At 39.3% G+C, this 14,116-nt stretch overlaps 1 protein-coding gene across 1 annotated transcript in view; it reads right to left on the minus strand.

Moving 5' to 3' along the window:
* LOC127439930 (ADP-ribosylation factor-like protein 15) overlaps positions 1 to 14,116 on the minus strand; it is a 200,363-nt gene that overhangs the window by 121,576 nt on the left and 64,671 nt on the right. The window contains exon 4 of the mRNA XM_051696229.1: positions 8,466 to 8,674. Coding sequence (XP_051552189.1) covers positions 8,466 to 8,674 — 209 coding nt within the window. The remainder of the gene's footprint in view (positions 1 to 8,465; positions 8,675 to 14,116) is intronic.

The raw sequence follows: 14,116 nt of genomic DNA on the forward strand, positions 1-14,116 counted from the left end.
GGCGACTGCCTCTGACCAGTCTGGTTCTATCCCAGAGTGCCCCCTGGGACTCGGCATCCACATGATAATTAAAAGGGCAGTCTTCTCATTTCCTGGGCCATCACACTCGCGACGACCAGGCACTGCAAGTCTTTCCTTCAAGGGACGAGCATACCAGTCCTCCCCTTCGGTCTGTCCCTGTCCCCTCACATCTTTACCAAGGTAGCAGAGGCTGTCCTGGCCCCACTGAGGGAGAAGGGCGCACGCATTCTCAATTATCTCGATGACTGGCTAATCCTAGCTCACTTTCATGGAAATTCACTACATGGACACAACATCGAGTGAGTGACAGACAGGGAACATCTTGGTTACTGATGTAACCTCTGTTCCCTGATGGAGGGAACGAGACGTTGTGTCCCTCCTGCCGCAGCGCTGAACCAGCCGCTGACATGGCCAGGACCTTTTATACCCGTATGTCTGGGGCGGAGAGTGGCATGCAAATTCCACTCACCGTTTCTCATTGGCCTTTACTCTTTTAAGCAAAGGTGATAGGGGCTTTCAAGATCGAACCCCTAGTGTCACTACATCGACACAGTGTCTCGTTCCCTCCATCAGGGAACAGAGGTTACATCAGTAACCAAGACGTTTTCACACACACTTTCAAAGAAAGTGTCTTCTCCCCTTCACGCTTCTCTTACTCCATACTCTGTGCACAACCTATGGAGCCGACACATCCGTTATCCTGTTAACGGAATTTTGTCATCTATGGTCCCATCATGGGATGCTCCAGTGTTGCACGCAGAAATTCACAATCTCCTCACGATAGAGATTGCTCCGAACTACGGTGCCCACAAGGATTTTACAGCTGCTATTCTCTCGTTCCAGAGAAAGACGGCGGGCTTCAGCTCATTTTACATCTTAGATGATGGAATCGCATGCTCACAAAGCAGCCATTCAAAATGGTATCTCTGAAACAGATCTTATCAAGCATCCACCCTCATACTGGTTTGCATCAATAAATCTAAGGGACGCGTACTTTCATGTACAAATTGCACCTCATCATAGGCTTTTTTTGAGATTCATATTCAAGGGAACTGTTTATCAATTCTGAGTCCTTCCCTGGCTCCCTGCAAGTTTACAAAGTGTATCGATGCAGCCCTCGCTCCATTGAAGCTGAGCAGTGTGCACATTTTGAACTACCTCAATGATTAGCTATTAATAACCCGATCAGAGTCTCTGTTGTGTGAGCACAGGAATTTCCTACTCTGCCATTTGTACAGCATGGACCTCAGTGTCAAATGGGCAAAAAGCATTGCTTTCTCCCAGCCAACAGATCTCCTTTTTGGGGGTTCGACTCAACTCTGTTCAGACCATTCTTCAGTGTCTGTCTCAATTCAAACCAGGGAAAACATTTCCACTGAAGTCATTTAAAAAATGTCGGGTTTTATGGCGGCAGCATCCGCCATCATACCGTTAGGCCTTTTACACATTGTAGGGCTTTACTGGTTGTTTAGATCAGTGTTACTATCAGAAATAATTGATAATTATTTCTTTAGTTATTAATTAATATTTAAATTAATTAATTGAATCTAACTCATTAAAACCTCATATGGGGCTCCAGTAAATGTAGTGCACTACGTTTAGGAGAGGGTTTTGTTATTAGCAATAATTAATAATTATCAAAGATAATTATTAATTATTAAAATCAATAGAACATTGATGAGAATCAATGTTATTTTTGTTTAATCCTTTAAATCAACAATTATCAAAGATAATCAGTAATCATTAACATCGATGAAATATTAATTAAAATTTACACTAGCTTATTGATCATTCACATTCAACAATCATCAAAGATAATTATCAATTATCAAAAATGAATAGAATATTAATAAGGATTAATATTGACGGGGCACCACCCTGGAATCAGGGACTAATAACCAGATAGTATAACAGTCTCAATATTAGATTGTTTTCTTAGGAAAATCGACATCCGAAGAATATCAATTTTCAGGAAAAAAACAGTGAATGAAGGCTTGAATCCGAGCACTGACATCCCGTCAGCATGACACAGGTGTATGCAAAACAAACCAAAACACTTCTCTTTGAAGTATAACAAAGTTTATTTATGCAGTAATATCAATTAGTAATTAATACAATGCAGTCAATAAACTTCCGACATACAACTACAAATTAAACAGTGATATGATTAGATATGGTAATCAAAATAATCCTATAACACATGAGGGTGTGTGTGTGAGAGTGTGTGTGTGTGTGTGTGTGTGGGTGTGTGTGTAAGGAGGGATGCGCACAAAATGTCGGACGTGACTCTCGTGGAGAGTATGTCACGTGAGACTTCCGGCCAGAGAATGTGGCCGCAAATGTGGGCGGAGAGAAACCAGTCAATGGTAGCTTAGGGACAAAGCTGAGCTTTATCACGAAGCTATCTACTAGCCAAAAATGTGTGCGAGAATGTTTGTGAGGGGTTGTGTGTGTGTGTGTGTGTGTGTGTGTGTGTGTGGTTAGTACGAGAGAGAGAGAGAATAAAGTGATGGCCCCAAAGCCGATTTCGCGATCGTGGGAGAGAAAGCAGCTGTTAGTTTTATCACTCAGAGATGCGGTGGATGGCTCAAACCATCCCGCGGTCTTTGATTCTTTAATGGATAAACTCAGTGTGCCTGTATCACCCGCGATGGCGGAAATGCACAACAGTCCAATGTGGTTGGATTACAATACAGAAAATCTCATTCGTGGTAATTAATACCCTGAGTGTTAGCCGCAATGAGCAGACTCAGTGGTCCATAAACTGTACAAGCAATAACCTTGATACACAAGAATAACACACTATAATATTCTATCTCTGCCCTGACGTAAACCTCTAACTTGAATCGTATGAGGACATAGAATGTGTGTTCATCCGTCCTTTAACTCCGACCCGGTTCCTTGAGGCTCGGGTGATGACGGGAGGCCGTTTCCTCGCTCTGTCAGCGGGCGGTATGGCTGCTGATTCTCGGCGGGCTGGCGGAGAAATCAGCGACGTCGACTTGATTGAAGATGGAAGAGAAATCTTTTATCTCTTCACTTCTGCAGGCAAACGGATGAAGATGCGGATTGCTCAGCGGTCTCCTTCAGATCCTTTAGAGTGTTCAGTGGAACACAGAGTAATCTCAACTCATCCAGCGAGATGGAGATTATATGGCCACAGTTTTAAGTCGTACGTTACTTCCTTGTGCCACGAGGATGCACCTGAGAGCAGCGATGAGCTGCGTCTACACACGGCGGGCAAAGTTGCTGGAAGCAAATCCCGGAAGCATTTTAGAGGTATTTCTACTCCTGATGATGTCATGGTTGAGATGCATTCTGTCGTGTGCCTCATCCAATAGGAGTTGAGAGTTCGATCCTTTAGTGAGCAAGGCTTCATGGGATTTGTAGTCTGTTTTGGACTCCCTTTGTTTGATTTTGGCATGAATTTTATCAGTAAAATTTATGACTTGGTATGTGAGTTAGGTTTTACAACTGTGTTAGGCCTGCCTTTGTCTTCTATCTGAATACATGAGGCCCAACAACATGAGGCCTCTCCAGTAAGCACTTCCAATAAGAGATAATACCTTCTTTTCCAACCTCTGGTTGTGAAGGGGTTAAATTTATACTGTGTGTATTTATATGGTTCATATAGTTTCCCAGGCTGAGATTAACTATCCATCTGGTTATCACAATGTGGGGTTACTCATTAATTTATACACTTAAATGGCCTTTACACCAGTGACTTCCAGTACATATTATTTTTCAAGTGTTTATACGTCTGGGTGTATGATGTCATGTAGTGCAGCATGATGGGACTCTGTTCCCCATAGCGATTTCTCGCAGTTCGAAGGAGATCTGAATCGAAAAGAAATGTCTCCGGCTACACATGTAACCTTAGTTCCCGGAGATGAACGGAATGAGAATGAAGCTAGCCACACTACTACTTCAGAGTTTCAAGGTACGAGTGATGCACTCTTGTCCCGCAGTCAGAAAATTGTGAGGAAATGGCGATTTTGCGCCTGCTTGTATAGGCCAACTTCATGCCTAAATTGGCGGGCTCAAACACCATTGCCAATCATAAGATTGTTGTTATTGTTCAAGGGCTTCAACTAGGTTGTTGGAGAAGGAATTCCCCATAGCGATTTCTCGCAATGTCTCATTCCCTTCATCTCAGGGAACCGAGATTACATGTGTAAATGGAGAAGTTTCTGTTGTTTGTAGTTGAGCTGACAACAGCCTTTTAATGCAGTAAAATTCTCTCATCTCCCTTTCTGTACACAAAAACCTGGTGTCACTGGGGTTATTTAAAATTTTTATGGTAAATTGTAGTGCCCAAACATATGTGAAATTACACAAATGTGTAATTAAAATGACTCTGGAACTCTTTTAATATAATGCGCTCAGCGCAACCAAATGAACTCATAGCACATCTGTCACTCAGGGCACCAGATACACAGAATTTGTGTGTATCGAGCACAGAACCACTCTGATAGCACTGATAACACATGTAATACACTGACCCGATTACATGTATTTAAGAAAGCCCTACAGACAAAACAGCTGTGCATATTAAGTGCAGCACAGCGAGCAGCGCATTCAGACTATTTATTCAATTAATTAAATCACAGCCCTTACAGTTTGATAATCGCACTGGGTCATATTACAATTTTGATTTTATTTTGATTAACAGTTCAGCCCTAATTCATGCACTACATTCCAAGCCTTCTGAAGCCATATGATAAATTCCTGCGATGAACAGAACAAAATTTAAGTTGTTATTCACTCTCAAATCATATAATTAATAAGTGCTTAAATCTTAAATGGCTTTTTTAATACAGTAATTTTATCAAGCCATTTTTAATATTATACTTACACGTGTGCCTTAGAGTTCAGTCATTTTTGTATATTGTGGCTTGTATGGTGACTTTTTCACCAGCCTCAGATATTGATGCCATGGACTGTAACTTCTTACCTGGCACAATTAAAGGTCACTCTTCCCCCACACACAGATGAAAACTAAGTCAGGCCATTTCCCATTCAATGCTCCAGATTTGCAAGCATCAAGTCAAAGTTACAGACCACGAACACAGAGCATGTAATGAGATGGCACCGTGGTCAAGCAAAAGGCCTGTGGCAAAACTCGATGCCCGTCTAAGCCAAACTCACGTGGCTCTGGAAGTATTTGCAAACAGCTAAAAGAGGTAAATTGCTCTCTGTGACTTCAACTATTAAAAATAGTCCAGAAAACACATGGCAAACTCCCCAGTAATGTGGTTTGTGTTGATCAGATGCACCTGACCATTTACAGGCCATGCAAATCAATGGAAAAAGCAGACCGGTGTATAAGTTAGTTGGTCTTTTACATTATCTGTTGTCTCTACCCTTTTGTAAGGACATCCTGCAATACTCTCAGACAAGCTAAGCACACCAACACACATGCTTGGAATTTCCTTATATGCATCACATTCAGGGGTACATTAAGTTTCCTTGGGGCCCATGGGCTCAAGATTATGTGGGGCCACCTGCCAGTTGTCCAATAGATGGGGGGAGGGGGTACGGATTGTAATTCTATGAACATGCGCTACACGGACGGCTCTCACTGTTGTGCATGTCTTCCATATCTATATCAGCATCTCCCGCTGAACGCATTTAGATGTGCTCTTCCAGCTAACGTCGACGGGGAGAATAGGGTGGCAGACGCTAGTAATAGGGCCCTGGAGAATGGGGCCCTGACACTGCTGGTGGAGTTGTGGGCCCCTAGGCTTGTGCTCATGCATGCCCGTGCATTAATGCGACCCTGATCACGTAACAATTCTTACTGGAGTATTGTGTGATACAAATTTCCATTGTCAGGACCAAAGCATTCTAAAAACTCCTGTTGTCGAGAGTTGGCAAGAGGCTTGTCTGAAATACTTTTGAGCCTCCTTCTCTCATTGCCATTTTTCTCACTAGTACAATAACAATACATGTCGAGAGAGTATTCTAGATGAAACATAAGTAGAACGTGGATGTGGCTAGCCAAAACATCCCACACTGAACAGAACTACACTGGAGGAGGGCAGGTGTCACTTTCACAAGTGACGACAATGAGCAAATGCTCTTCCTTTTACTTAGTTATCCAGTCATGAGTCACATTTGTTGACCAGTGACATAATCAGAATTAGCACACAGAAGCTTTAGTTTCCTGTATAGCGCCAAGGGCAATAGCCAAAAAGTGTAAAACACCAGACTGGTGGAAACTTAAAATATTACATAAAAATGAGTTTATGAACACTTTCTGATGTATTTTCATGTATGTGAATACGTATGTGCACAGTATGTACAGTAAGTGGTATTGCAGTGTGCTGGGCCAGTGTCATGATGTGTCTTCATCAATGTGTAATTGGCAACAAAATGCCAAAATGGTACTCCTATCATTATGAGGATTCTCCATAGACATAGTGATTTTTATACTGTACAAACTATATATTCTATCCCCTAACTCTACACCTACCCCTAAACCTAACCCTCACAGAAAACTTTTGGCATTTTTACATAGAAAAATAATAATAATTGTTTTTAAAGCTGTTTGAATTACAGGGACACTAGGGGTGTCCTCATAAACCATATTTATAGCATAATACCCTCGTAATTACTAGTGTGTAACCTAAAAACAATTTCCTTGTAAACCACAAAAACAGCTCTCTCTCTCACACACACACACACACACACACACACACACACACACACACACACACAAATGTATTATAAGAAATGCAAAATGCTGGAATGATGGTTGTCTCTTTGACCTGACCAGATAAGAGGAGTCAAGCGATTCTTGCCAAGTCAATAGTAGAAGGATTTACTTGCCATGACCTCCTCAGCTCAATCTGTGTTCTACATCTGATCAGAAGCTTGAATACTTAGGCTGATAACATTTTCACCCACTTGTTCATGATGGACTAAGGAGCAGTGTGTCCTGTGTGGAAGACGATTGCCTAACTTTTTTATGTTTCAACTTTATTTTATGCTGTTTCAACTTTGAAAAAAAGCATACATTTTTAAACTAAACATTACAGATTTGTACATCTTAAAGGGATTTTAAAGGGGTCATGACATAAATTTTTTTTATATATATATTTTCCTTGAGGTTCACTTATAATATTAGTAATGTTTTTTGCACACACACACACACACACACACACACACACACACACAAAGAGTCAAATATCATTTCCCACCCTCATTCTGACTCTCTGTCAGAAACACTCTGTTTTGGTGCTGCTTCTCCTTTAAGACTTAAGACAGTACATGTCACTATTATGATTGGCTCTCTGCTCTTGACGGATCTGCTCCCTCCTTGCCATCTCACTGCTCACCATTACAGGGCAGGGCTATTGAAGTGACAAGGTAAAGTAGGCATTGAAGTGTTGTTGTGGAGGCAGTCAGATTCAAATGTCTACCACTGTGTGACATCACAATGTGGATGAAGTAGAGAACAAGTCATTTTGGCAGCTTGGTTCCAACAAATGTTCTTTTTGCAGTGAGGAGGATGTTTTGAGTTATGAAACTTACAGTATGTTTTTAAAGGAAAATTTGATTCCGCATGTTATGACCCATTTAAGGAAAGGACTTTTATGAAGCATTAATAATAATGTCAGGTACCTGTCACAATTTATTTTCTTGAATAAATACACTAATCAGCAAAAAATAATAAAATCAATTAATAAGAATAAAAGGAGGCTCAAAAAATAAGACTGTGCACCTTCATCTTGACAATGAAAGTTTTGTACATCTTGCCAGTTGCTCCTCAGAGCCATTATATACTGTATATTGTACATTCCCAATAGATTCAAAAGTAGCCCAGACCACTTGAAACTCAAGATTAACAATACTTGTAATATTTAAAAATATTAAATGCATGTAACCTATTGTATTTAACCTGTAAAGTGTATGTATGCAAGGAATCAACATAGATTGATGCTTCCCTGTCTTAGATGTGTAACTAAGGGTTCCAGATTGTCATAATTACGTCTGTCTCTGGATTTAATACATACATACAAAACTTCAGGTGCCTCCTGAAGCTCAGTCAACTTCCTCTGTCTTGAGCAGAACAACCTCTACCGGATTTTCTCAGCATGTGGAAGGAGACTATTAGTCAGATGGCCCACGTCACAGCATGTTTACATCGTCAGCTCTGGCTCTGGGATACGGTAGGGAGGGGGAGCTCCCCACAGCATCCTATTCCAGCAGTGTCTGTACCCAGGTCAGTCATCTCCCAAGACTGACCCGTAAACAACAGCTCTCATTGCATGGCAACAGGACGCCCTCCAAAATGCACTCTTCCCATCGTACAAACACTTCAGAGAGTGTGTACATACAGAGGCCAGCAACCCTCAACAGCGGTGGATCACAGAGAAGGATGGGTGTTAAGGGCCAGACGTGGCCTTTAGAGCTATATTTGGTGTGGAAAGTTACCATACCTCTGGTACAGAGCGTGCAGCCGGTGAATCCTGATGGTTGGCGAGAATGAGGAAAGGAAGAGTGCAGAGCTGAGGATGCTGCAGGGCCAAGTGGAGCTCAGATCGGGATGCCTCCATCTCCTCATCTGACGCTGCACTGTTGAGGACAAACACCACAGCTTGGGATCCTTGGTAATATCGGCACCAGTACTTCTTTATGGTCTCGGCTCCTACAAAGAAGGAAACAATAGTAACTTACCATGTGATCTCCTATTCATGTAAATAAGCAATATTTGCATTTTTTTGGTTAATGATTAGTTAAAAAAACTATGTCAGTGTCACCTGACCTTCTTATGTGGTACATGAAAGATGTTTTAATGAATATCAGGGTCCGTATTTTCAATACAAATTCAGTGGATAGTGCCTCACTTTAAAGCTTAAAAAGGAAAACTAGTCCATGCAACTTTTGTTTTATATTCTTGAATTTTATTAATTTATCAGTGAAAATCTTGACCTCCGTTCAGTGTGGCACAAGCTCTATGAGAGAAGCTTGTTCACAGCGGTTTGTGTGAGCACTTGCATTGTTTTAGCGCTACACTCACATCAGTACTCAGTTCTCACATGGACAGGCATGTCACTGTGAACAAGCTTCTCTCGTGTACTCATGAACGTGCAACAGACATCAAGATTTTTACTGAAATTTGTTTTTACTGAAAAATGATTTTTACTGAAAAATGATGTGCCTTCAGAAGACTTGCAATATGAGGCACAAGCCACATGGACTTCTTTTATGATACTTTTAGATATTTTTTAAGATTTAATGTGAAGCACTTACCACAGCCATTATGACAGAATTGTCTTTTCTTTTTTTAATTATTTCTTTTTTTATTTTTATTTTTTTATTTTTTTATTATTTTATTTATTTATTTATTTGTTTATTTTTGGGCCTTTTAAAATTTACTTAGACAGTAGAGACAGGGGAGAGAGGGATGGAATAGGACAAGGACATGACCCTAGCCAGATTCAAACCTGGGTCACTGTGAGCTAACAGCTCTCACATGTTGTGTGCAAGTGTTAGTTTCAGCACCACGGCTCTGATAAAATTTGTCCATATTGCACAAGTTTGAAATATTCATGAGGATCTCCTTGAAGGTTTCAAGAAACAGATCATACAGTATAATACATTTTTCTCATAATTTTTCTCCTTAGCAGCAGTCTGTGACATCAGTTGCATACTGCTGTTACAATGCCACTGTCCTTCAGCATTAAAACGAATCCCTGACACTCACTTACTAAGCACTAGGCTGATTTGAGTCATCCAAAATAAATCTAATAAAACAGAAAAAAAAACACCAAGCATTATTTCTGTAATCACAAGTGAAGACACGTAACTGTTGACAAATCCGGTGAAATCATGATGACGCATGTTTGTTAAGAAAAAAGTAATCTTGACTTGAAGTCTCAAAACAAACAAAAACTCTGCAAAATATTTGCATGGAATAATGTTCCTACGCACAAGAAGAGAGGATTTTTGTTTGACTCGTCAGGCTAAACTAGGGTGAAAGAACAGTACACGAATCTCCCAGGGAGATTGGAAACGGCAGTATGGTCATTTGCTATGTGTTTTCTAACCCTACCAGCTCTGAGCTGCCAGTTTAGTTCAAATATCTTGCTGATTTGGTTCTGCCATCACACGTGTCAGTGTAAAGAGATAATAGTAATTCAGCGAGCAATTTCAAATAAGTGCAAATAAATACAATACATATGTCCTATATGAAAAAAGTTTTTCCATTACATATTAAGAAGAAAATGATCCTTAATGATTACAATTGATAAATATATATGTTTAACTTCTGTGTAATCATAATTTACTGACAACAAGTGCAAAAAAGTTTGTTCAGTTCAGAGGCATGTTACACTAAACAACACAGATATGGCAGCTTAATTTCATTATATCTGTTTCAAAGAAATAGGAAACTAAATGTAGATTAAACCTCCCTCCTTGTTGAGTTGCAATGAGAGAGAAATAGGGAGACAAAGAGGAAAGGAGCAACAAACAGAGTGAAAAAAGAGGATAAATGAAAAGAAGCAAGAGACCGAATTTACAGACACTTGCGTGCTAACCAAGGCTGCTGCCGCAGCGGCCAACTGGGAGAGAATGAGTGTCTAAATTCACTCACCACTCTCAATTCAAAGGATTTCTTCATAGAGGAAATGGCAGGTCTTTTCAGGAATTACACAATGTTTTCAGGCTACCTCCAGGCCTCCAGGTTGTCGACTCAAATATTTAGCTCAAGCAATGCCAGATCAGGTCTCATGTGGTTCTTTTTTAGTCCTATAAATTGATGAGAATGTCTTTAGTTTGCCATGGTAGTTGTTTGTTATCATTACACTGCTCTCTGGAATACTGGAATACTGATTGGTCAATCATTGCATTCTAGAGTTTTATTTTTTTTGTAAAAAAAAAAAAAGCTTAACTGAATTGATTGTTGTCCCAGGCAAACAATATCCTGCATAGCTCTGCTAGTTTAATGTCTCTCATATCACTCTTCCCACATAACAAAATAATTTATTCCGAACATGGTAAAATGTGTTAAATTGATCAGTGAGTACTATACTTTTCTTGGTAACCAAAAAAAATAATAAAATTAGGCAAAAAAAATACTTAATAAATGAACATGCAATGGTCATTAATGTATAGAGCTTTCTAAATGAATGAATAGGGTTTGAATTCCGTGGAAATCTGTGTAGTTCTGCAAGTGCAGATTTGGGGTGGGCCTGTTTGGTTCACATCAGTGTTCAGTGAAACACATGTCCCTAACCCATCCATCATCATACTGACATTTTCTACCACCTATTGGTCAGTGGCCCTTTCAGGAAGTCAAAAGTTAATTTCCTAGAAAAATATGTTCAGAAAAGCTGTGTCTGTTATTGAAACAGAAGCATTAAGACACTTATTACACAGTTCTCTGGAATACTTGATACTGATTGCTCAATAGTGGCATTCTGAGGTCAAATATTTTTTATAATGACCACTAAGCTGCATTTTTGACTAATATGCCTGCCTGGCAACCAATCTCCCACACTGTGCAAGTTTCATATTTCCCATAGTACGCTGTAGTCTCCTTTCTACAATGTAAATGTAACTCATCATTATTTCATGTCCTATTATTTACTTATTTCATAAGTATCCGTGTAATAAGCGGAATAATGTATGGTAAGCTTGTCAATAATGCAATAAACCCCTTCAGACACACCATACATATTGTACAACATTATGTTGCACAGCACCATCATGCAAGAAGTGTGTGGCTAAAAGTGAATCTCATCCAAATAATCTGCTCCTCCTTGGACCTGTTATCTTGGCTTGCAAAACATTACGAGAGATGTTGAAACAGTCTGTCTTGGCTGCTTCTCTGTCCACATCTCCAGGGTATAGTGTTTCATCTTAACTCATTAAATGTCCATGATTTCAGTCTGGATCACATCAGACAGCTTGGGTCTTTCCATAACTCAGATACAGGTTAATGGAATCAAGCTCGAGACCACCTCATCGGTAGACAGTATAAACAACCAACCTTAATGTCACGTTTAAATGTGTTTTTGTTCATGTTTTGTGTTCATGTCTTTTATTTTGGAAGTTTAGTTCCGTTATATATTGTGTTATATATATTGTATATGACCGTTATAGTCATGTGTTCGTGTGATTTCCTGTTCCCTCATGTGATCTTGTCATGTGTTTCCCCTGTTCATGTGTCTTGTTTTCATTGATTCATTGTTTGAGTATCTTGTTAGCAGTCTTGTTATCTTGTTATTAGTTTAGTCTTTGTTATTGGTTGTCATTGTCATGTGGTTACCCATGTCCATGTATTTAAGCCCTCATGTTTGCCATTGTCTCTTGTCAGGTATTGTTGGTGTAACGTCGTGTCTTTGTTCTGTCAAGTCGTTTATGTCTTTTTTGTTTTCACATTGGATTTATGGTTTTGGATTTCTTGTTGTAAATAAACTGCACTTGGGTTCTTCACTCTACATCGTCATAGTCTGTTCCTGTGTTCTGCCTGTTGCCAGCATTGTTACACCTAACTGCCTCTTGTGTTTCTTTTCTTTGCTAAGAGATATATATATATATATATATATATATATATATATATATATATATATATATATATATATATATTCATTCCTGCAAATACATTTGTTTATTTTTTTTTTTTCCACAACAGGCTGAAATATTTTGTAATATGTAATTGCTGTCTGATACGGAGAGCTCCATCACAGGATTTTAATGTGTTCAATGGACATTAATTGTTTTGTTAATTTTTTTTCAGTATTTATTAGGGTTTTACTGTGCAAATGTTTTTATCCATCCTATTATTTGTATACATTGGTGTTTTAACTCCAATTTATCACTTGTTCTTATGTATTTATTAAATTATATTGTATTTTAGAATGGGGAGGTGAGGTATAATTTAATTTTAAAATAATGGTATGGTCCAATTGGAAATGGCAGGAAAATGTTGTATTAAGGGGAAAACCAGGATGGACGATGAGTGTTTGGAACACATTAGACAAGGTTATGCTAGCACTGCTTGGTGTGTTTTCATTTTCATGCCCAAAAGATGTTGAGCGGGGTTACATTTCTGTAATGTTTCATTTTCATTGTTGATGGGTTTTCGAGCGGGGGGATCACCAAACTGGATCGTGCAACCTTAAAGCCCAGGGCCCCCCCTGGGCAGTCAAGGGCCCCTGGTAGTTAAGGGCCCCTGGGCACTGGCCCCATTGGCCCGGTCGTTAATCCATCCCTGACTTGAAGTTTGAAAACCTCACCCTCCCTGGCTCCACATGTCTAGATCTGCAACATGGCGATTGTATTTGTAATTGTGCAGCAGCATGTCCTACATGCCAGATAAAACATGTCTTGTGTTTGTCTTATTGTGCAGCAGCATGTCCACATGCTCACCACGGTGTGTCTGTGTATGTTCTATCAGTAGCAAGTCTTTGTACTTGCTCTACAGCAACAGCAGCATAGCAGATCTAGTCCAGCAAGACCAAAATCCTATCAATATGGCATACCCACATTAACATACTAAATCTTTCTGAGATTTGTCATGACTGAAATCCAATACATTTTTTAAAATTGGACAAGAGGACATTGAAGTCTACTTCAACATGGAGTATTTATTATGGAGATGGATAATATTTAAGATATGAATCTTTAATATAGAGCATTTCAGTTATGATCCTTGCTGCTCATCTGGTTATCACTTATCATCTGCTCTCCAGCTGTTTCAAAATCCTGAAAAATGGCCAGAGTGCAAACACATGGCACACATCAACTTTTCTAATGTCATCGCCATTATATTCTCACACAATTTTTTTACATTTTTTATTATTAATTGGTTTTATTCAAGTACAAACTATGATTTAACATCACTGAATCAACCTGAATACGTTAGTAACACCAACAAAACATATTTTAAGAGTCAGATCATGTATAAATTGCTCCTTAAGCCAGTGTATGATTGATTTGTTTCGATAATTGAATGAGTATGGTGAAGTTTCCCAAGTTTATTCAACATAATAAAAGTCATCATGAGTCTCACATTAAGTTGCTTAAGTTGTGTTAGTGTAACCATGGTAAAACATGACAGCAATATGTGTCATTGCTAACT

The sequence above is a fragment of the Myxocyprinus asiaticus genome, chromosome 4 (assembly GCF_019703515.2).
Source record: "Myxocyprinus asiaticus isolate MX2 ecotype Aquarium Trade chromosome 4, UBuf_Myxa_2, whole genome shotgun sequence".
In the NCBI taxonomy this organism is placed as follows: Eukaryota; Metazoa; Chordata; class Actinopteri; order Cypriniformes; family Catostomidae; genus Myxocyprinus; species Myxocyprinus asiaticus.